General features: G+C 42.4%; 1 protein-coding gene across 1 annotated transcript in view; it reads right to left on the reverse strand.

Moving 5' to 3' along the window:
- MYH9 (myosin heavy chain 9) overlaps window positions 1-23768 on the reverse strand; it is a 75125-nt gene that overhangs the window by 12053 nt on the left and 39304 nt on the right. Inside the window, exons 22-31 of the mRNA XM_053721373.1 lie at window positions 23443-23649; window positions 23180-23317; window positions 22855-22978; window positions 22368-22539; window positions 22049-22261; window positions 19459-19603; window positions 19079-19285; window positions 18893-18997; window positions 641-793; window positions 145-393 (exon numbers count right to left, since the gene is read on the reverse strand). Of these exons, the coding sequence (XP_053577348.1) occupies window positions 145-393; window positions 641-793; window positions 18893-18997; window positions 19079-19285; window positions 19459-19603; window positions 22049-22261; window positions 22368-22539; window positions 22855-22978; window positions 23180-23317; window positions 23443-23649 (1713 nt within the window). The remainder of the gene's footprint in view (window positions 1-144; window positions 394-640; window positions 794-18892; window positions 18998-19078; window positions 19286-19458; window positions 19604-22048; window positions 22262-22367; window positions 22540-22854; window positions 22979-23179; window positions 23318-23442; window positions 23650-23768) is intronic.

Raw genomic sequence — 23768 nt, forward strand, 5'->3', positions numbered from 1 at the left:
TACAAACAACAAAAGGTCAACTGTTTGACCTAAGTAAATAAATGTGGTTCTTGTGATTTCTAACCATTTGGCACTTCTGCTAAAGACTTTACCAGTGTGGCTGCTCATGGTAAAGAGGAATTTATTTATAAAAAGTCTTGTTACCTGATCAAACTTCTTCTGCTTCTTTTCAAGGTTGGAGACAATCTGCCGCTGGTGATCAAGGTCAACACTGATATCATCCAGTTCCTGCTGCAGGCGAGTTTTGGTCTTCTCCAGTTTATCATAAGCAGCTGCTTTCTCCTCATAACGCTGGTTGGAGGCCTCAAGGTCCTTCTGTAGCTTTTTCTTCAGTTCCTCAACATTCTCAAGTGCACCCACGCTATCCTCCATCCTCTTCTTCATATCCACCATCTAAAAGGTAACATGGCATTACTGACCACAGGTCATTACGTATCAGTGAACATTTGGTTCCTCACTTTGTGCGCACACCCTGGTAAATACAGGATAACAGACTGTTTTACAATTACTGCATAAGCTTGAGTGTTAGTACTTTGAATGTTGGCAAACCTCTGCCAAGCCCCACACTGCTTGTTGTAAATACATCAATGCATGAAACATTAACTTAACTGGGCAATGGTAGACTGGGACCAGGCCTTACCTGAGAGTGCAGTGTGGAAATCTGCTTGGCCAAGTTCCTCTTTGCTTCTTCCTCTTCCTCCAGCTGCTCCAGGAAACCATTCTTCTCGTCATCCAGCTGTTTGACTTTGGTGCTCAGGCTCAGCTTCTGGCGTGTCTCTTCTTGCAGGAGTTCCTGAATGACAAATATAAAGAAGCAGCGTGGCCAGGTGAGTGCCCAGAAGGCAGGATTATCTCCTGACATACGGCAAATTGCACAGATTTACTATTAGCTGGAAATACTTACCATAACAAAAACACAAAAGGCAAAATTCAGGTAATTACATTTTACTGACAACTTTGAAGCCGCATCACATGATGGCAGGCAGCAAACAAATCACCCAGCAGTCATGTAACAGGCAGTGCACACGCACTAATAGTAAACATCCCTCATACGCAGGTGGCAGCAGTCATAATAGGCAGCGCACAAGCATGATCTAATAGTAAACATCCCCCATATACGGGGGTGCCAGCAGTCATGTAACAGGCAGCGCACACGCATGATCTAATAGTAAACATCCCCCATATGCAGGCAGCAGTCAACAGCAGCAACCGACGCATTATCTAATAGAAAACCAGCCCCTCATATACAGATCTTATAATAAACATCCCCATATACGGGCGCCAGCATCATGTAACAGGCAGCGCACATGCATGATCTAATAGTAATTATCCCCGGCAGGCGGCAGCACACATGCATGATCTAATAGTAAACATCCCCCATATACGGGTGCCAGCAGTCACGTAACAGGCAGCGCAAATGCATGATCTAATAGTAAACATCCCCCCCATATGCAGGCGGCAGCACACACACATGATCTAATAGTAAACGTCCCCCATATACAGGCGCCAGCAGTCATGTAACAGGCAGCGCGAACGCATGAATACTGATCTTAGATATTATGAATATACCAGAGAACTTTAAAGGGGCACCGTACTGTAACTTGTTCCCCTTAATTTGTTATACCTACTGCAGAGTATTAAAATGTATGGAATATTGTTCATGTTTTTTTGTATTTGAAATTGAACATGATGATTTAATGAGCCAAAGTGTCTGACATGCCCATAAAAATGGTCTGAATCTGCAGTTAAAGGGGCATAATACTCATATGCTAAATCACTTGAAACTGATGCAGTATAACTAAAAAGCTGACAGGAAAATATCACCTGAGCATCTCTATGTAAAAAAGGAAGATATTTTACCTCACAATTTCCTCAGCTCAGCAGAGTAAGTTCTGTGTAAAAAGTTATAATTCACCTGCTCCCAGCTGCAGGTAAAAAAATTAAAAAAAAAAAAAAAAGAAGAAATGAACAGCAGCCAATCAGCATCAGCAGTGCTGAGGTCATGAACTCTTACTGTGATCTCATGAGATTTGACTTAACTCTCATGAGATTTCATAGTAAGCTTCCTTTACCTGATTGGTGAAATAATATGAGAGTGCACGATGCTCATCCCTTCAGATGTCCCAGGACAGACGCACTAAAATGCTGCTTAGAAATACTTTACAATGGGAGGTGGCTACTGAGGAGCTTTTGAGGTAAAATATCTCTTTTTTTACATAGAGATGTTCAAGTGATATTTTCTAATCAGCTTTTTACAGCTATACTGCATCACTTTCAAGTGTTTAAACATTTGGGTATTATGGCCCTTTAAAGTATACCTGCTAATTTTATCTATATCAAAACATATTTAGACTATATAGATTTTAGCATTAAAAGTGACAGTCTACACTAAAATTGTTATGATTTAAAGATAGATAACACCTTTACTACCCATTCCCCAGCTTTGCACAAATATTGATATATTAATATACTTTAACATTTAAACCTCTAAATTTCTGCCCGTTTCTAAGCCACTACAGACAGCCTCTTATCACATGATTTTGTATTTGCTTTTTACAACAGGAGATTGACTGTTCATGTGGGCCATATAGATAACATTGTGTTCACGTCTGAGGAGTCATTTGAGAGTTAGCACAACAGTACTAAATGCAACTCAATTTTAAATAGTCATGTGATCAGGAGGCTGTCAGAAGATGCTTAGATACAAGGTAATCAGAGGTAAAAAGTATTTATTTCCAATGGCATGGAGAGACCACAAATCCATTCCAATTACTAGTGGGAATTCAACTTCTGGCCACCAGGAGGCAGCAAAGAACCCAGCAAAGCTTTAAGTATACCTCCCATTTCCTAAACCCCCAGTCATTCTTTGCCTTGTACATCATGGAGGTGTGCAAAGATGGTGCTCTAAAGAAATTCAAGAATTTAATCCTTTAATGGGTAGTTTCCCAGTAAGCGAGGATTGGGGTAATACTAAAAAGGATTACATGGACACAGCAAGAGTTATGGAGGAAAAGGGCTACCTTACCGACCTCCAACAATTTATGCTAACCCCTATATAGGAAACCAGGGTTGGTTCCTTTTCTTTTACCTTCAGGTCCCTGCCAGCGGTCAGATGAAGCTGACAGACCGGGAGTGCTGTGACTGCTCCACAGCAGAAGACCCTGGCAGGTAAGTCCTTTCATTTATATTTCATAGGAAAAAGAAAATTTATGCTTACCTGATAAATGGTTTCTTTTTAGACACGATGAGTCCACGGATCATCATCCTTACTTGTGGGATATTCACCTCCTGGTCAGCAGGAGGAGGCAAAGAGCACCACAGCAGAGCTGTTAAATAGCTCCTCCCTTCCCTCCCACTCCAGTCATTCGACCGAAGTTAGGAAGAGAAAGGAAAAGCGGAGGTGCAGAGGTGTCTGAAGTGTACAAAAATTAATAACTTGACTCATAGAACAGGGTGGGCCGTGGACTCATCGTGTCTAAAAAGAAAAAAAATTATCAGGTAAGCATAAATTCTCTTTTCTTTTTAAAGACACGGATGAGTCCACGGATTTCATCCTTACTTGTGGGATACAATACCAAAGCTAGAGAACACTGATAAGGGAGGGACAAGACAGGGGACCTAAACGGAAGGCACCACTGCTTGAAGAACCTTTCTCCCAAAAACAGCCTCAGCCGAAGCCAAGGTATCAAATTTGTAAAATTTAGAAAAAGTGTGAAGAGGAACAAGTTGCAGCCTTGCAAATCTGCTCAACTGAAGCATCATTTTTGAATGCCCATGAGGAAGCCACAGCCGTAACTCTTTCAGGAGGCTGCTGTCCAGCAGTCTTATATGCAAAACGGAAGATACTCTACAGCCAAAAAGAAAGAGGTAGCCGTAGCTTTCTGACCCTTACGTTTTCCAGAAAATAAAAATGACAAACAGAAGACGATTGACGAAAGTCCTAAGTCGCTTGTAAATAAAACTTTAAAGCACGGACTACGTCCAAATTGTGCAGAAGATGCTCCTTCTGAGAAGAAGGATTAGGATACAAGGAAGGAACAACAATCTCCTGATTAATGTTCTTGTCTGAAACAACCTTAGGAAGAAAACCAAGTTTAGTACGTAACACCACTTTATCCGAAAGAAAAATAAGGTAAGGCGAATTATATTGTAATGCCGAAAGCTCAGACACTCTTAGAGCAGAAGAAATGGCAACAAGAAATAAAACTTTCCAAGATAACAACTTAACCCCTTAACGACCAAGGACGTATGCCATACGTCCTCAAAAAAAATAGTTAATGACCGAGGACGTGTGGCGTACGTCCTTGGTTTGGAAAGCAGCTGAAAGCAATCCTGCTCGCTTCCAGCTGCTTTCCGGTTATTGCAGTGATGCCTTGATAGAGGCATCCTGCAATAACCCCCCTTGGCCATCCGATGCAGAGAGAGCCACTCTGTAGCCCTCTCTGCACCGGACATCGGTGGCCGGTATCGTTGGTGGGAGCCAGCCTGGGAGGCGGGTGGGCGGCCATCGATGTGCCAAGTGGAGGGGGCGGGATCGGGACAGACTGGAGCGCGCGTGCATGGGGCGGGAGGGAACCGCTACACTGCAGAAATTTTTTTTTAATAAAAGTAAAAAAAAAAAAAAAAAAAAAAAACACATTTAATTTTTTTTTTTTAAATCATCTAAGGGATCTGGAAGGGGTGGGGGGTCGGTCTTGGGGGGGGGGAAGAGAAGCTACACTACAGAAAAGGGCAATTTAAAAAAAAACTTTTTTTTTTTACACTAAACTGGGTACTGGCAGACAGCTGCCAGTACCCAAGATGGCGCCCATTAAGGCAGAGGGGGAGGGTTAGAGAGCTGTTTGGTGGGGGATCAGTGAGGTTGGGGGCTAAGGGGGGATCCTACACAGCAGCATATGTAAATATGCTAAAAAAAAAAAAAAAGCCCAAATATACAGGGAGTGCAGAATTATTAGGCAAATGAGTATTTTGACCACATCATCCTCTTTATGCATGTTGTCTTACTCCAAGCTGTATACGCTCGAAAGCCTACTACCAATTAAGCATATTAGGTGATGTGCATCTCTGTAATGAGAAGGGGTGTGGTCTAATGACATCAACACCCTATATCAGGTGTGCATAATTATTAGGCAACTTCCTTTCCTTTGGCAAAATGGGTCAAAAGAAGGACTTGACAGGCTCAGAAAAGTCAAAAATAGTGAGATATCTTGCAGAGGGATGCAGCACTCTTAAAATTGCAAAGCTTCTGAAACGCGATCATTGAACAATCAAGCGTTTCATTCAAAATAGTCAACAGGGTCGCAAGAAGCGTGTGGAAAAACCAAGGCGCAAAATAACTGCCCATGAACTGAGAAAAGTCAAGCGTGCAGCTGCCAAGATGCCACTTGCCACCAGTTTGGCCATATTTCAGAGCTGCAACATCACTGGAGTGCCCAAAAGCACAAGGTGTGCAATACTCAGAGACATGGCCAAGGTAAGAAAGGCTGAAAGACGACCACCACTGAACAAGACACACAAGCTGAAACGTCAAGACTGGGCCAAGAAATATCTCAAGACTGATTTTTCTAAGGTTTTATGGACTGATGAAATGAGTGAGTCTTGATGGGCCAGATGGATGGGCCCGTGGCTGGATTGGTAAAGGGCAGAGAGCTCCAGTCCGACTCAGACGCCAGCAAGGTGGAGGTTGAGTACTGGCTTGGGCTAGTATCATCAAAGATAAGCTTGTGGGGCCTTTTCGGGTTGAGGATGGAGTCAAGCTCAACTCCCAGTCCTGCCAGTTTCTGGAAGACACCTTCTTCAAGCAGTGGTACAGGAAGAAGTCTGCATCCTTCAAGAAAAAACAGAATTTATGCTTACCTGATAAATTACTTTCTCCAACGGTGTGTCCGGTCCACGGCGTCATCCTTACTTGTGGGATATTCTCCTCCCCAACAGGAAATGGCAAAGAGCCCAGCAAAGCTGGCCATATAGTCCCTCCCAGGCTCCGCCTACCCCAGTCATTCGACCGACGGACAGGAGGAAATATATATAGGAGAAACCATATGGTAACGTGGTGACTGTAGTTAGAGAAAATAATTCATCAGACCTGATTAAAAAACCAGGGCGGGCCGTGGACCGGACACACCGTTGGAGAAAGTAATTTATCAGGTAAGCATAAATTCTGTTTTCTCCAACATAGGTGTGTCCGGTCCACGGCGTCATCCTTACTTGTGGGAACCAATACCAAAGCTTTTAGGACACGGATGAAGGGAGGGAGCAAATCAGGTCACCTAAACGGAAGGCACCACGGCTTGCAAAACCTTTCTCCCAAAAATAGCCTCCGAAGAAGCAAAAGTATAAAATTTGTAAAATTTGGCAAAAGAGTGCAGTGAAGACCAAGTCGCTGCCTTACATATCTGGTCAACAGGAGCCTCGTTCTTGAAGGCCCATGTGGAAGCCACAGCCCTAGTGGAGTGAGCTGTGATACTTTCAGGAGGCTGCCGTCCGGCAGTCTCAAAAGCCAATCTGATAATGCTTTTAAGCCAAAAGGAAAGAGGTAGAAGTTGCTTTTTTACCTCTCCTTTTACCAGAATAAACAACAAACGAAGAAGATGTTTGTCTGAAACCTTCAGTAACCTCTAAATAGAATTTTAGAGCACGGACTACGTCCAAATTGTGTAACAAACGTTCCTTCTCTGAAACTGGATTCGGACCCAAAGAAGGTACAACTATCTCCTGGTTAATATTTTTGTTGGAAACAACCTTCGGAAGAAAACCAGGCTCAGTACGCAAAACCACCTTATCTGCATGGACCAGATAGGGCGGAGAACACTGCAGAGCAGAGAACTCAGAAACTCTTCTAGCAGAAGAAATTGCAACCAAAAAACAAAACTTTCCACGATAATAACTTAATATCTACGGAATGTAAGGGTTCAAACGGAACCCCTTGAAGAACTGAAAGAACTAGATTAAGACTCCAGGGAGGAGTCAAAGGTCTGTAAACAGGCTTGATTCTAACCAGAGCCTGAACAAACGCTTAAACGTCTGGCACAGCTGCCAGCCTTTTGTGAAGTAAAACAGATAAAGCAGAGATCTGTCCCTTCAGAGAACTTGCAGATAATCCTTTCTCCAAACCTTCTTGTAGAAAGGAAAGAATCTTAGGAATTTTTATCTTGTTCCATGGGAATCCTTTAGATTCACACCAACAGATATATTTTTTCCATATTTTATGGTAAATTTTTCTAGTTACAGGCTTTCTAGCCTGAATAAGAGTATCTATTACAGAATCTGAAAACCCACGCTTTGATAGAATCAAGCGTTCAATCTCCAAGCAGTCAGTTGGAGGGAAACCAGATTCGGATGTTCGAATGGACCCTGAACAAGAAGGTCCTGTCTCAAAGGTAGCTTCCATGGTGGTATGCAGACCTGGTGAATACGTCATCGGCTCCAAGTCCTGCGTGGCCACGCAGGAACTATCAAGATCACCGAAGCCCTCTCCTGATTGATCCTGGCTACCAGCCTGGGAATGAGAGGAAACGGTGGGAATACATAAGCTAGGTTGAAGATCCAAGGTGCTACTATTGTATCCACTAGAGTCGCCTTGGGATCCCTGGATTTGGACCCGTAACAAGGGACCTTGAAGTTCTGACGAGAGGCCATCAGATCCATGTCTGGAATGCCCCATAATTGAGTTATTTGGGCAAAGATTTCCGGATGGAGTTCCCACTCCCCCGGATGCTCCTCCATCACCAGGGAACTCCTTGTTCCCCCCTGATGGTTGATATATGCAACAGTCGTCATGTTGTCTGATTGACACCTTATGAATTTGGCCTTTGCTAGTCGAGGCCAAGCCTTGAGAGCATTGAATATCGCTCTCAGTTCCAGAATGTTTATCGGGAGAAGAGAGTCTTCCCGAGACCATAGACCCTGAGCTTTCAGGGGTTCCCAGACCGCGCCCCAGCCCACCAGACTGGCGTCGGTCGTGACAATGACCCACCCTGGTCTGCGGAAGCTCATTCCCTGTGACAGGTTGTCCAGGGTCAGCCACCAACGGAGTGAATCTCTGGTCCTTTGATCTACTTGGATCATCGGAGACAAGTCTGTATAATCCCCATTCCACTGTCTGAGCATGCACAGTTGTAATGGTCTTAGATGAATCCGTGCAAAAGGAACCATGTCCATTGCCGCAACCATCAAACCTATTACTTCCATGCACTGCGCTATGGAAGGAAGAAGAACAGAATGAAGTACCTGACAAGAGCTTAGAAGTTTGATTTTCTGGCCTCTGTCAGAAAAATCTTCATTTCTAAGGAAACTATTATTGTTCCCAAGAAGGGAACTCTTGTTGACGGGGACAGAGAACTTTTTTCTATGTTCACTTTCCACCTGTGAGATCTGAGAAAGGCTAGGACAATGTCCGTATGAGCCCTTGCTTTTGACAGAGACGACACTTGAATCAGGATGTCGTCCAAGTAAGGTACTACTGCAATGCCCCTTGGTCTTAGCACCGCTAGAAGGGACCCTAGTACCTTTGTGAAAATCCTTGGAGCAGTGGCTAATCCGAATGGAAGTGCCACAAACTGGTAATGCTTGTCCAGAAAGGCGAACCTTAGGAACCGAAGATGTTCCTTGTGGATAGGAATATGTAGGTACGCATCCTTTAAATCCACCGTGGTCATGAATTGACCTTCCTGGATGGTAGGAAGGATCGTTCGAATGGTTTCCATTTTGAACGATGAAACCCTTAGAAACTTGTTTAGAATCTTGAGATCTAAAATTGGTCTGAATGTTCCCTCTTTTTTGGGAACTATGAACAGGTTGGAGTAAAACCCCATCCCTTGTTCTCCTAATGGAACTGGATGAATCACTCCCATTCTTGACAGGTCTTCTACACAATGTAAGAATGCCTGTCTTTATTTGGTTCGAAGATAATTGAGACCTGTGGAACCTTCCCCTTGGGGGTAGTTCCCTGAATTCCAGGAGATAACCTTGAGAAACTATTTCTAGCGCCCAAGGATCCTGAATATCTCTTGCCCAAGCCTGAGCAAAGAGAGAAAGTCTGCCCCCCACCAGATCCGGTCCCGGATCGGGGGCCAACACTTCATGCTGTTTTGGTAGCAGTGGCAGGTTTCGTGGCCTGCTTACCCTTGTTCCAGCCTTGCATCGGTCTCCAGGCTGGCTTGGTTTGAGAAGTATTACCCTCTTACTTAGAGGGTGTAGAATTTGAGGCTGGTCCGTTTCTGCGAAAGGGACGAAAATTTGGCTTATTTTTAGCCTTAAAAGACCTATCCTGAGGAAGGGCGTGGCCCTTTCCCCCAGTGATGTCTGAAATAATCTCTTTCAAGTCAGGGCCAAACAGTGTTTTACCCTTGAAAGGGATGTTAAGCAATTTGGTCTTGGAGGACACATCCGCTGACCAAGACTTTAGCCAAAGCGCTCTGCGCGCCACGATAGCAAACCCTGAATTATTCGCCGCTAATCTAGCTAATTGCAAAGCGGCATCTAAAATAAAAGAGTTAGCCAATTTAAGTGCTTGAACCCTGTCCATAACCTCCTCATACGAAGATTCTTTATTGAGCGACTTTTCTAGTTCTTCGAACCAGAAACACGCAGCTGTAGTGACAGGAACAATGCATGAAATTGGTTGTAGAAGGTAACCTTGCTGAACAAACATCTTTTTAAGCAAACCCTCTAACTTTTTATCCATAGGATCTTGAAAGCACAACTATCTTCTATAGGAATAGTAGTGCGTTTGTTTAGAGTAGAAACCGCCCCCTCGACCTTGGGGACTGTCTGCCATAAGTCCTTTCTGGGGTCGACTATAGGAAATAATTTCTTAAATATAGGGGGAGGAACAAAAGGTATGCCGGGCCTTTCCCACTCCTTATCCTCTAGGAACTTGTCCATCTTACATAATTTCTTTGGAATGACCAAATTGTCACAATCATCCAGAGTAGATAATACCTCCTTAAGTAGTGCGAGGAGATGTTCTAATTTAAATGTTACAACATCAGGTTCAGCTTGTTGAGAAATTTTCCCTGAATCTGAAATTTCTCCCTCAGACAAAACCTCCCTCCTGGCCCCTTCAGATTGGTGTGAGGGCATGTCAGAACAGTTATCATCAGTGTCCTCTTGCTCTTCAGTGTTTAAAACAGAGCAATCGCGCTTTCTCTGATAAGTAGGCATTTTGGATAAAATGTTTGCAATAGAATTATCCATTACAGCCGTTAATTGTTGCATGGTAATAAGTATTGGCGCACTAGATGTACTAGGGGCCTCTTGTGTGGGCAAAACTGGTGTAGACACAGAAGGGGATGATGCAGTACCATGCTTACTCCCCTCATTTGAGGAATCATGGGCAATATCATTATCTATGGCATTATTGTCCCTACTTTGTTTGGACACTATGACACAATTATCACATATTTAAATGGGGAGAAACCTCGGCTTTCATACATATAGAACATCGTTATCTGATGGTTCAGACATGTTAAACAGGCTTAAACTTGTCAACAAAGCACAAAAAACGTTTTACAATAAAACCGTTACTGTCACTTTAAATTTTAAACTGAACACACTTTATTACTGAATATGTGAAAAAGTATGAAGGAATTGTTCAAAATTCACCAAAATTTCACCACAGTATCTTAAAGCCTTAAAAGTATTGCACACCAAATTTGAAAGCTTTAACCCTTAAAATAACGGAACCGGAGCCGTTTTTACATTTAACCCCTATACAGTCCCAGGTATCTGCTTTGCTGAGACCCAACCAAGCCCAGAGGGGAATACGATACCAAATGATGCCTTCTATAAGCTTTTTCAGTGGTTCTTAGCTCCTCACACATGCATCTGCATGCTTTGCTTTCCAAAAACAACTGCGCATTAGTGGCGCGAAAATGAGGCTCTGCCTATGACTAGAAAAGGCCCCCAGTGAAAAAGGTGTCCAATACAGTGCCTGCCGTTTTTTTAAAACAATCCCCAAGATTATAATAACTATTAATAGTTATAATCTGCCAAATATGCTTAGTAAAGTAATCGTTTTAGCCCAGAAAAATGTCTACCAGTTTTTTAAGCCCTAATGAAGCCCTTTATTCTTATACTAAACTAAGAAAATGGCTTACCGGTTCCCATAGGGAAAATGACAGCTTCCAGCATTACCAAGTCTTGTTAGAAATGTGTCATACCTCAAGCAGCAAAAGTCTGCTCACTGTTTCCCTCAACTGAAGTTAATTCATCTCAACAGTCCTGTGTGGAAACAGCCATCGATTTTAGTAACTGTTGCTAAAATCATTTTCCTCTTACAAACAGAAATCTTCATCTCTTTTCTGTTTCAGAGTAAATAGTACATACCAGCACTATTTTAAAATAACAAACTCTTGATTGAAGAATAAAACTACATTTAAACACCAAAAAAAACTCTTAGCCATCTCCGTGGAGATGTTGCCTGTGCAACGGCAAAGAGAATGACTGGGGTAGGCGGAGCCTGGGAGGGACTATATGGCCAGCTTTGCTGGGCTCTTTGCCATTTCCTGTTGGGGAGGAGAATATCCCACAAGTAAGGATGACGCCGTGGACCGGACACACCTATGTTGGAGAAACATGATTTTCATGCAGGACAATGCTCCATCACACGCGTCCAAGTACTCCACAGCGTGGCTGGCAAAGAAAATCTAATGACATGGCCTCCTTGTTCACCTGATCTGAACCCCATTGAGAACCTGTGGTCCATCATCAAATTTGAGATTTACAAGGAGGGAAAACAGTACACCTCTCTGAACAGTGTCTGGGAGGCTGTGGTTGCTGCTGCACGCAATGTTGATGGTGAACAGATCAAAACACTGACAGAATCCATGGATGGCAGGGTTTTGAGTGTCCTTGCAAAGAAAGGTGGCTATATTGGTCACGGATTTGTTTTTGAATGTCAGAAATGTATATTTGTGAATGTTGAGATGTTATATTGGTTTCACTGGTAAAAATAAATAATTGAAATGGGTATATATTTGTTTTTTGTTAAGTTGCCTAATAATTATGCACAGTAATAGTCACCTGCACACACAGATATCCCCCTAAAATAGCTAAAACTAAAAACAAACTAAAAACTACTTCCAAAAATATTCAGCTTTGATATTAATGAGTTTTTTGGGTTCATTGAGAACATGGTTCAATAATAAAATTAATCCTCAAAAATACAACTTGTCTAATAATTCTGCACTCCCTGTAGCTTTTATTTTAGTACTGGCAGAGTTTGCCAGTACTTAAGATGGCGGGGACAATTGTGGGGGAGGGAAGATAGCTGTTTGGGAGGGATCAGGGGGTCTGATGTTTCAGGTGGGAGGCTGAGCTCTACACTAAAGCTAAAATTAACCCTGCAAGCTCCCTACAAACTACCTAATTAACCCCATCACTGCTAGCCATAATACATGTGTGATGCGCAGCGGCATTTGGCGGCCTTCTAATTACCAAAAAGCAACGCCAAAGCCATATATGTCTGCTATTTATGAACAAAGGGGGTCCCAGAGAAGCATTTACAACCATTTGTGCCATAATTGCACAAGCTGTTTGTAAATAATTTCAGTGAGAAACCTAAAGTTTGTGAAAAAGTTTGTGAAATAGGGAACTTTTTTTTTTTTTTTTATTTGGCGGTGAAATGGTGGCATGAAATATACCAAAATTGGCCTAGATCAATACTTGGGGTTGTCTACTACACTAAAGCTAAAATTACCTCTAAAAGCTCCCTACATGCTCCCTAATTAACCCCTTCACTGCTGGGCATAATACAAGTGTATTGCGCAGTGGCATTTAGCAGCCTTCTAATTGCTAAAAAGCAATGCCAAAGCCATATATGTCTGCTATTTCTGAACAAAGGGGATCCCAGAGAAGAATTTACAACTATTTAAGCCATAATTGCACAAGCTGTTTGTAAATAATTTCAGTGAGAAACCAAAAGTTTGTGAAAAAATTAGTGAAAAAGTGAAGATTTTTTGTATTTAAAATCGCATTTGGCGGCGAAATGGCATGAAATATACCAAAATGGGCCTAGATCAATACTTTGGTTTGTCTACTAAAAAAAAAATACATGTCAATGGATATTCAGAGATTCCTGAAAGATATCAGTGTTACAATGTAACTAGCGCTAATTTTGAAAAAAAGTGGTTTGGAAATAGCAAAGTGCTACTTTTATTTATGGCCCTATAGTTTACAAAAAAAGCAAAGAACATGTAAACATTGGGTATTTCTAAACTCAGGACAAAATTTAGAAACTATTTAGCATGTGTGTTTTTTGGTGGTTGTAGATGTGTAACAGATTTTGGGGGTCAAAGTTAGAAAAAGTGTTTTTTTCTATTTTTTCCTCATATTTTATAATTTTTTTATAGTAAATCTTTAGAAAGTCCATTTAATGGCGAGAAAAACGGTATATAATGTGTGGGTACAGTAAATGAGTAAGAGGAAAAATTACAGCTAAACACAAACACCGCAGAAATGTAAAAATAGCCTTGGTCCCAAACGGACAGAAAATGGAAAAGTGCTGTGGTCATTAAGGGGTTAATATCTATGGAATGCATAGGCTCAAACAGAACCCCTTGAAGAACTTTAAGAACTAAATTCAAACTCCATGGAGGAGCAATTGGTTTAAACACAGGCCTGATTCTGATCAAAGCCTGACAAAAGGATTGAACATCCAGGACATTTGCCAGACGTTTGTAACAAAATAGATAAAGCAGAGATATGACCCTTTAGGGAACTTGCTGATAAACCCTTCTCCAATCCTTCTTGGAGAAAAGACAAAATCCTGAGAATCCCAACTACTCCATGAGTAGCCCTTGGATTCACACCAATAAAGATATTTCCGCCATATCTTATGGTAAATGTTACAGGCTTACGTGCCTGAATTAAAGGGACACTGTACACACATTTTTTCTTTTGTAATTCAGAAAGAGCATGCAATTTTAAGCAACTTTCTAATTTACTCATATTATCAATTTTTCTTTTTTCAAATAATGATAGCAAGAGAACAAAGGCATCTAAGCTTTTTTTGGTTTCAGTACTCTGGACAGCACTTTTTTATTGGTGGATGGATTTATCCACCAATCAGCAAGGACAACCCAGGTTGTTCACTAAAAATGGGCCGGCATCTAAACTTACGTTCTTGCATTTCAAATAAAGATACCAAGAGAATGAAGAAAATTTGATACTAGGAGTAAATTAGAAAGTTGCTTAAAATTTCATGCTCAATTTGAATCATGAAAGAAAAATTTTGGGTAGTGTCCCTTTAAGGTATCTATAACATTAAGGTATCTATAACCGAATCCGAGAAACTTCGCTTGGAAAGAATTTATGCGTTCAATCTCCAAGCAGTCAGCTTCAGAGATTCAGGTGAAGGAAGGGTCCCTGAATGAGAATGTCCTTCAACGGAAGTGTCCAAGGTGGCAGAGATGACGACATGTCCACCAGATCGGCATACCAAATCCTGCGAGGCCACGCAGGAGCGATGAGGATCACTGATGCCTTCTCCAGTTTGATCCGAGCAATAACCCGGGGAAGAAGAGCAAACGGGGGGGGAGGAATAGATATGATAGGTTGAAGGACCAAGGAACTGCCAAGGCATCTATCAGCTCGACTTGGGGATCCCTGGAGCTTGGCATTCTGACGAGATGCCATGAGATCCAATTCCGGCCGACCCCATCTGAGAATCAGATTGGAAAATATTTCCGGATGGAGTTCCCACTCTCCCGGATGAAATGTCTGCCTGCTCAGAAAATCCGCCTCCCAGTTGACCACCCCTGGGATGTGGATCGCTGACAGATGGCAAGAATGGGCCTCCGCCCACTGTATTATCTTGGCTACTTCGGTCATGGCTAAGGAACTTCTCGTTCCTCCCTGATGATTGATGTAAGCCACTGTAGTTATGTTGTCCGACTGGAATCTAATGAATTGAACCGAAGCCAACTGAGGCCCGGCCCGAAGAGCATTGAAGATCGCCCTCAGCTCTAGGATGTTGATGGGAAGTCGAGACTCTGCCCGAGTCCATACTCCCTGAGCCTTTAAAGAACCCTAGACTGCTCCCCATCCTAAAAGGTTGCCGTCAGTTGTCACGATCACCCATGAAGGTCTGTGAAAGCAGAGACAACCACCATTGAAGAGAGTCCCTCATCTCCTGTTCGAGTTATACGAGGAGACAGATCCGTATAATCTCCATTCCACTGTCTGAGCATGCTTAACTGCAGAGGCCTGAGGTGAAACTGAGCAAAAGTTATGATGTCCATTGCCGCTACCATCAATCCGATTACCTCCATGCCCTGAGCCACTGACGGCCGAGGAGGACTGAAGGGCTCGACATGTATTCAGAATCTTTGACCTTCTGACCTCTGTCAGAAAAATTCTCATGGATATAGAGTCTATTAATTCCGCAGACAAGGGTACCCCCCTTCTTGGGAACTCTAAACTCTGTCACGGATACTGGGCTGCAGGGAACCCTTGCCGCCTGGGCTGCAGGGAAACTTTCCAAAAAAGCAACTTAATATCTATGGAATGTAGAGGTTCAAACGGAACCCCTTGAAGAACTGAAAGAACTAAATTTAGATTCCATGGAGGAGCCACAGGTCTGTAGACAGGCTTGATTCTGACTAAAGCCTGTACAAACACCTGAATATCTGGCATGGCTGCCAGACGCTTGTGTAACAAAACAGACAGAGCAGATATCTGTCCTTTTAAGGAACTAGCTGAAAGACCTTTCTCCAATCCTTCTTGGAGAAAAGATAGTATCCTTGGAATCCTAATCTTACTCCATGAGTAACCCTTGGATTCGCACCAGCAAAGATATTTCCGCCATATCTTATGGTAAATTTTCCTGGTGACAGGCTTTCTAGCCTGGATCAAAGTATCTATAACTGATTCCGAAAACCCACGCTTAGATAGAATCAAGCGTTCAATCTCCAAGCAGTCAGTTGCAGAGAAACTAGGTTTGGATGTTCGAATGGACCTTGAATTAGAAGGTCCTGTCTCAAAGGCAGCTTCCATGGTGGAACCGATGACATATTCACCAGGTCTGCATACCAAGTCCTGCGTGGCAACGCAGGAGCTATCAGAATTACAGAAGCCTTCTCCTGTTTGATCCTGGCTACTAGCCGGGGGAGAAGGGGAAACGGTGGAAAGACATAAGCTAGATTGAACGACCAAGGCGCTACTAAGGCATCTACCAATGTCGCCTTGGGATCCCTGGACCTGGACCCGTAACGTGGAACTTTGGAGTTCTGACGTGACGCCATCAGATCCAGATCTGGAATGCCCCATAGCTGGGTCAGCTGAGCAAAAACCTCCGGGTGGAGTTCCCACTCCCCCGGATGGAAAGTCTGACGACTCAGATAATCCGCTTCCCAGTTGTCCACTCCTGGGATGTGAATTGCTGATAGATGGCAGGAGTGATCCTCTGCCCATTTGATGATCTTGGATACCTCCCTCATCGCCAGGGAACTCTTTGTTCCCCCCTGATGATTGATGTAGGCTACAGTCGTCATGTTGTCCGACTGAAATCAGATGAATTTGGCCTCCGCTAGTTGAGGCCATGCCTGGAGCGCATTGAATATCGCTCTCAATTCCAAAATGTTTATCGGGAGAAGAGATTCTTCCCGAGACCATAGACCCTGAGCCTTCAGGGACTCCCAGACCGCGCCCCAGCGTAAGAGGCTGGCGTCGGTCGTGACAATGATCCACTCCGGTCTTCGGAAACTCATTCCCTGAGACAGGTGATCCTGAGACAACCACCAGAGGAGTGAGTCTCTGGTTTTCTGGTTCACCTGAATCTGGGGAGACAAATCTGCATAATCCCCATTCCATTGTTTGAGCATGCACAGTTGCAATGGTCTTAAATGAATTAGAGCAAAGGGAACCACGTCCATTGCCGCAACCATTAGTCCTATTACCTCCATGCACTGAGCTATGGAGGGTTGAGGAATGGATTGAAGAACTCGACAAGTGTTCAAAAGTTTTAATTTCCTGACCTCCGTCAGAAAGATTTTCTTTTCTACCAAGTCTATTATTGTTCCCAGGAAGGGAACCCTTGTAAACGGGGACAGAGAACTTTTTTCTATGTTCACCTTCCACCCGTGAGACCTTAGAAAGGCTAGAACAATGTCCGTATGTGCCCTTGCTTTGTGAAAGGACGACGCCTGTATTAAAATGTAGTCTAGGTAAGGTGTTACTGCAATGCCCCTTGGCCTTACCACCGCTAGAAGGGACCCTAGCACCTTTGTGAAAATTCTGGTAGCAGTGGCCAATCCGAAGGGAAGAGCCACAAACTGGTAATGCTTGTCCAGAAAGGCAAACCTCAGAAACTGATGGTGATCTTTGTGGATAGGAATATGCAGGTACGCATCCTTTAAGTCCACGGTAGTCATATATTGGACCCTCCTGGATCATTGGTAAAATTGTCCGAATGGTTTCCATTTTGAATGATGGAACTCTGAGGAATTTGTTTAGGATCTTTAAGTCCAGAATTGGCCTGAAAGTTCCTTCCTTTTTGGGAACTACAAACAGGTTTGAGTAAAATCCCAGTCCTTGTTCTGCTGTTGGAACTGGGTGTATCACTCCCATTTTTAAATGTAAGAATGCCTGTCTCTTTATCTGGTCTAAAGATAAGCGAGACATGTGGAACCTTCCCCTTGGAGGAAGATCCTTGAATTCTAGAAGATACCTCTGAGACAATTTCTAGTGCCCAGGGGTCCGGAACATCTCTTGCCCAGGCCTGAGCAAAGAGAAAGTCTGCCCCCTACTAGATCCGGTTACCCTTGTTCCAGCCTTGCAATGGTTTCCATGCTGGTTTGGGTTGGGATGCATTACCCTCTTGCCTAGTGGCTGTAGAGGTAGAAGCTGGTCCATTCCTGAAATTGCGAAAGGAACGAAAATTAGACTTATTTTTAGCTTTGAGAAGTCTATCCTGTGGAAGGGCATGTCCCTTTCCCCAGTGATAGCTGGAAAAAATTTCTTTCAACTCTGGCCCGAATAGGGTCTTACCCTTGAAAAGGAATGTTAAGCAAGTGTGTGTGTGTGTGTTATAGCGCAGTGAGAATTATGTCCCACCAGTTCCTATTGCTTTGAAGCCACCAAATGCTTCTTTGTTTGTACTGAAGAGACTGATCTGGTCTAGGCTACACCCCAGAACAAAGTAGCACACTTTGGCACTACTGTAAAAAAAAAAAAAAAAAAAAAAAAAAAAAAAAAAGAAGCTCTTGATTGCAGAATCTAAAAACTCACACCTCTCTTTACCTCTTCCTATCACTAACACAGTGAAAGAGAATGACTGGGGTGGGAGGGAAGGGAGGAGCTATAGATATACAGCTCTGCTGTGGTGCTCTTTGCCTCCTCCTGCTAACCAGGAGGCGATATCCCATAAGGATGAAATCCGTGGACTCTTCATATCTTTTAAAATAAATAATTTATCAGGTAAGCATACATTGTTAATAAGTGTTTGTTGTGCAAAACTGGGGAATGGGTAATAAAGGGATTATCTATCTTTTAAAAATAAAAATTCTATTGTAGACTGTCCCTTTAATAGTTAGAATTTCAATACTAATCACCTTCCTCCTACTCCCCACTGGGATATTAACGTTAGTGCTAGTGGTTTGTCAAATTTTCAGTGTAGGTGGTGGTTTCTACAAGCAAAAGCGGTCATTTCAAATCACAAAATAAAGATAAAAGGAGCTGTTGGGAAACACTCATTAGGGAACAAATTAAAGTGAAGATTATACAGTACAATATCCCTTTAAGAATATTAGCAATGGCTCCTACGCAGTGTACTGTTCAGCAAATGCGTCCCTTTGACATTTACATCTGGCACTAACGTTGGGAGTATTGAGAATTTATCAGCAGGACTAAGTGCTGTATGTCATAGGGCTTCTTGCCGCTGCTCGTTACGCACCTGGGTGTCCTGCAGCTGCGACTCGAGAGTGGAGAAGTCTTTGGCAAGTTTGATGGATTTGCTGTCTACTTGGGACAAGAGACCACTGACGTTATCCAACTCCACCTGAGGAAAAAACAAAATACAGCTTAATAGCAGTGGGGGCTTACAGGTGTGTCCTCAACATCGCTGCTAAATTAGTCTTACCTGAAGTCTGTTGGCCTTCTCTGCCAGCTCTGCACGGACACGATCTCCCTCTGTGACCTTCACCTGAAGCTCCTGCACCTGACCCTCCAGCTTCTTCCTCTTGTGCTCAGAGTCACCCTTACCCTGCAGCAATGCCTTCACCTCATTGGCCAACTCATTACGCTCACCCTCCAGGGCCTGCTTTGCCTTCTCCAAGTTGCCTTTTAACTGAGATGAAAAACAAAATGATAGGATTATAGCACCACGATAAACAACTCGGAAGCCAAGTGCACAAGGCTACACAGATCTTTTTACTCCTCAGCCAGAGGGACCATATATTGCATCACTAAAACCACCAGTAGTCACATGCTAGTCAAGTTGTGCCATTTGCAGCCTCATACCCGTTTGGTTTGCTCCAGCTGTTCAGACAACTCCTCCACAGCCAGTGAGTGCTTCTGGCGCACCTCCTGGATCTGGGCTTCATGCGTTCGTGCCTCTTCATCAAGAGTCTTCTTCAGATGTGTCACTTCCTGCTCACGTTTAGTTCTGACAAGTGACAAAGTCATTGTTTAAGTCTATGGACTATTTTCTATAGTCTACTGCGTGGCTAAATTTATAGGACTGTGATACGTGACCCTACAACATAAAACTTTTATACATAAGCAAGATAAAGGAACCACTGATGGCATCTCTTTGCCTTACTGACATTTGCTTTTTGTCAGTGTTTAGCACAGTTACAGCCCCTCTTGTACGGAGAGCCTGTTCTTTTACAACCAGTAGAGAGTTTAGGAGTATGAGGCGCAAATAAATGCTACAACCTTAAGAATTGTTTAAATGTGTCGCTATATGCATAAAGACTAAAAAATACCTTCTAGCATTAAAATATATAGTTGTCTTTATTGGTGCAATAGTTCATAAACAATTGTGAGTAAGATCAATTTTTTCATACGGTGTACAAATATTTATAAATACAATCCTGTGTGATATCTAAGGATCTGTCTTCTAAAATAGTCTATCGAAAATCTATAGGAAATCTGTAAAAAAATCTATAAACGGTCTATAAAAAGTAATTAAAAAGTTATTTTAAATACATAAGGGTCATTGAGGGGTGTAGTAAAAATACATGAAGATCATAGAGTGGTGTAGTAAGATTTCATGGACATGTAGGAGATAGGAGGGATTGTTCTGAGTAAATCAGTTGATGTTGCCGCAGATAGCTTCTTTGTCGCTATCTTGATGTCCTCACTTGTCTGTTAGGTTTTTTTCCTGCTCACAACTTTCAGTGCAACGGCACAAATGTAACAGAATCCAGGTTCTCTGGTTCGCTAACAAATAGCGGTTACTTTGTTGCGAGGGCTTGTTTGTCAAAATGCGGTCCTTTTGGAATAATAGTCTCATTAGTATTTCAAACATTCATATAATGGAGTAATAGTCTCTTAATTACATTGTCTTTAATGGTGATATATCACCATTAAAGACAATGTAATTAAGAGACTATTACTCAATTATATGAATGTTTGAAATACTAATGAGACTATTATTCCATTATTCAATCGTTTGACCGTTTTAAAAAAAAAACTGAAATAGGGTATAAAAAGACCGCCAACATGTAATGCAGTAGTATAGCTTGAAAAAGGCCAAGGTTTACGGCCGAAACGCGTAGCGAACTACTGCCAAAAAAGGAACACTACCTATTGTGTTCACAAGGACATCTTTACCACCATTACCGGTGTTTGAACTTTCTTCACAAAAGGACCGCATTTTGACAAACAAGCCCTCGCAACAAAGTAACCGCTATTTGTTAGCGAACCAGAGAACCTGGATTTTGTTACATTTGTGCCGTTGCACTGAAAGTTGTGAGCAGGAAAAAAACCTAACAGACAAGTGAGGACATCAAGATAGCGACAAAGAAGCTATCTGCGGCAACATCAACTGAGCGGAAGAACAAAAAAGAAACAGCTGTATCAATATCCAGGCTCCAGAATCGGCTAGGAGTAAGTAAGTAAAATAACCCCCGCTCCTTACTTTCTTATTGTTTGCTCCTAGACCGTAGAGCTCTGGCAACTTGAAAAACAACCCGGGCAACGTATACAACACCCACATCTGTCTATTACTTATAACAGCAAAAGATGAAAAAAATTCTAAAAAAAGATTACCATTTAAAGAGAAAAAAAGTTTGTTTCAGTCGGCCGACTGTATTCTGCTGAAAAAGAACTAACTATCTTTTCAGTGATTTTGTACCACATTTCATATGTACTAGGAGGAATTTCTTCCACTGACGTGTAACAATTACGAATTGAATGTTTATTTACACTACACTAGGTTTTTATGTACTAGGTGTATTGCACGTATACTAGCAAGTCTATATTGATTACACCTTTTAGGATTAGTTGTGGAATATTTTCCTAACACATATGTACCTCTCATAGTCAGGCTCTTAACATATTAAGACAGGATTTACTCAGAACAATCCCTCCTATCTCCTACATGTTCATGAAATCTTACTACACCACTCTATGATCTTCATGTATTCTTACTACACCCCTCAATGACCCTTATGTATTTTAAATAATTTTAATTACTTTTTATAGACCTTTTATAGATTTTTTACAGATTTCCTATAGATTTTCGATAGACTATTTTAGAAGACAGATCCTTAGATATCACAGGATTGTATTTATAAATATTTGTACACCGTATGAAAAAATTGATCTTACTCACAACTGTTTATGAACTATTGCACCAATAAAGACAACTATATATTTTAATACTAGAAGGTATTTTTTAGTCTTTATGCATATAGCGACACATTTAAACGATTCTTAAGGTTGTAGCATTTATATGCGCCTCATACCCCTAAACTCTCTTCTGTACAAACGCATCCAATATCAATTGGGGTTGATATTTCAGGAGTCAAGGCTAACCAACACTAGGCAGCGCAGGAAAGCTTTTGAAAATTCTGTCTTTTTTGCATTCTTTTACAACCAGTACCTGAGCTCTTGCTGTGCAGCAGTGGAGTCTAATGTATCCTCCAGCTCAGTCTTTAGTGCCTCAAGCTCCTCGCCAAGATCACGCTTCTGTTTCTCAGCCTTGTTTCGGGCTGCACGCTCTGATTCCAGATCCTCCTGTAGCTCACTAATCTGAGACTCCAGCTCTCTGATCTTCTTAAGTGCTAGGTTTTTCTGAGTGGCTTCTTCCTCTGCCCTGAGAACAAATGACACACATAAGCAACATGCCCAATACACACTACCATGGACTCTCACAATACCAATAGAGCCTGCATATTAGCCCAGTAACATTCTGCATTTACCTCGCTAGTGCAGCCTGCAGTTCCTCCTCCTTTTTGGCAAGTTGCATCTTGAGTTCTGCTATCTGCGCCTGCAGTTCTGCAATCTGATCATGCAAGTCTGTAGAGTCTCCTTCCAGCTTCCTGCGGGTCTTCTCCAACTCCTGACGTTGCTTCTCCTCACGACGTAAACGCTCTGCACAGAACATTTTGTGGTTCAGATCAGGTTATGCCCATATATTTATATAAGATTTATAACACAGCAAAAGCAAGATGCAAAGGCAGATATGGAGAAGGAGATCTTTGTGTGTCGCACTCGCACTAATAAATCAACCACCAAAAATAGGTGAACCCCATTGCCTGTGGACATTAAGTATTCTTATTGTAAATGAATGGCGAATACGGATTTATGCACATGCCTAATAACCAGTACTTCAGTGAGGGATAGGACACATTAGGCGGCATAGAGAGCATTGATTAGATCATAGTAATGTGTGCGCTGCTGACCAACCTTCTAGGTCTGATATCATGGTCTCGTGCTTGTTCTTAAGTTTAGCCAGACTCTTAGACTTCTCCTCCTCCTCAGCAAGGTTTGTGGTGAATTCTGAAACACGATCTTCAAGTAGTTTCTTCTCCTGTAGAGGGAAATAGTGAAGTTATAGCAAGCCCTATAATCACAGGGTAATGGTCACCTGCTACAGGAAAGTTGTCTTGTGATTACAGATACAGGTGCTATTACTGTATGGGATTTATAGGGTAACCGTCACCTGCTACAGGACAGGTCAGCAATCTACCCACTGAGCTACTGCACAATTACAGCATAGGCCCCATCTCACCTTACTGAGCTTGGCATTCTGATCCTCCAGAATAATAACATCTTCTTCAATTTTCTTCAGCTTGGCCTCAGTAGTTACTTTCTCCAGTTGAAGTTTTTGCCTGGCAGCTTCCTCCTCCTCCAGCTGTTCCTCTAGTTCCTAGAACAAAAAGTAAAGTCAGACATGGCGCTGGGCAAGAAGATGGTGGGTTTAGCTTTACCGCAGTTGTGAGTTTACTGATTAGTCTGTTTCAAGGGTGCTTAGTTATTGCTAACGGATCATACCCCGATGTTCTGCTGCATTTTCTTCTTCTCAGCTTGTAAGATCTGACATCTCTCCTCTTCCTCCTCTACCCTAGACTCCAGGTCATGAAGAATTTCCTCCAGCTCCTGCTTTTTGGCGGCTAGGCGAGAGCGCATCTCTTCTGCCTCTGCACAAAGCTCTGTTTCTGCCTGCAACTGTTCCTGCAGCTGCAGCTTCTCTTGATGAAGCTAAAACAATGTAAATAGGAGTTAACTGCACAGAACAAGCAGCAACAACATTTATACATTAGTGGAAAAATCAACAGGGATTGACTCATAACCAGATTCTTCTGCATATAGCTGTGTGG

Source organism: Bombina bombina, chromosome 7, assembly GCF_027579735.1.
Source record: "Bombina bombina isolate aBomBom1 chromosome 7, aBomBom1.pri, whole genome shotgun sequence".
In the NCBI taxonomy this organism is placed as follows: domain Eukaryota; kingdom Metazoa; phylum Chordata; class Amphibia; order Anura; family Bombinatoridae; genus Bombina; species Bombina bombina.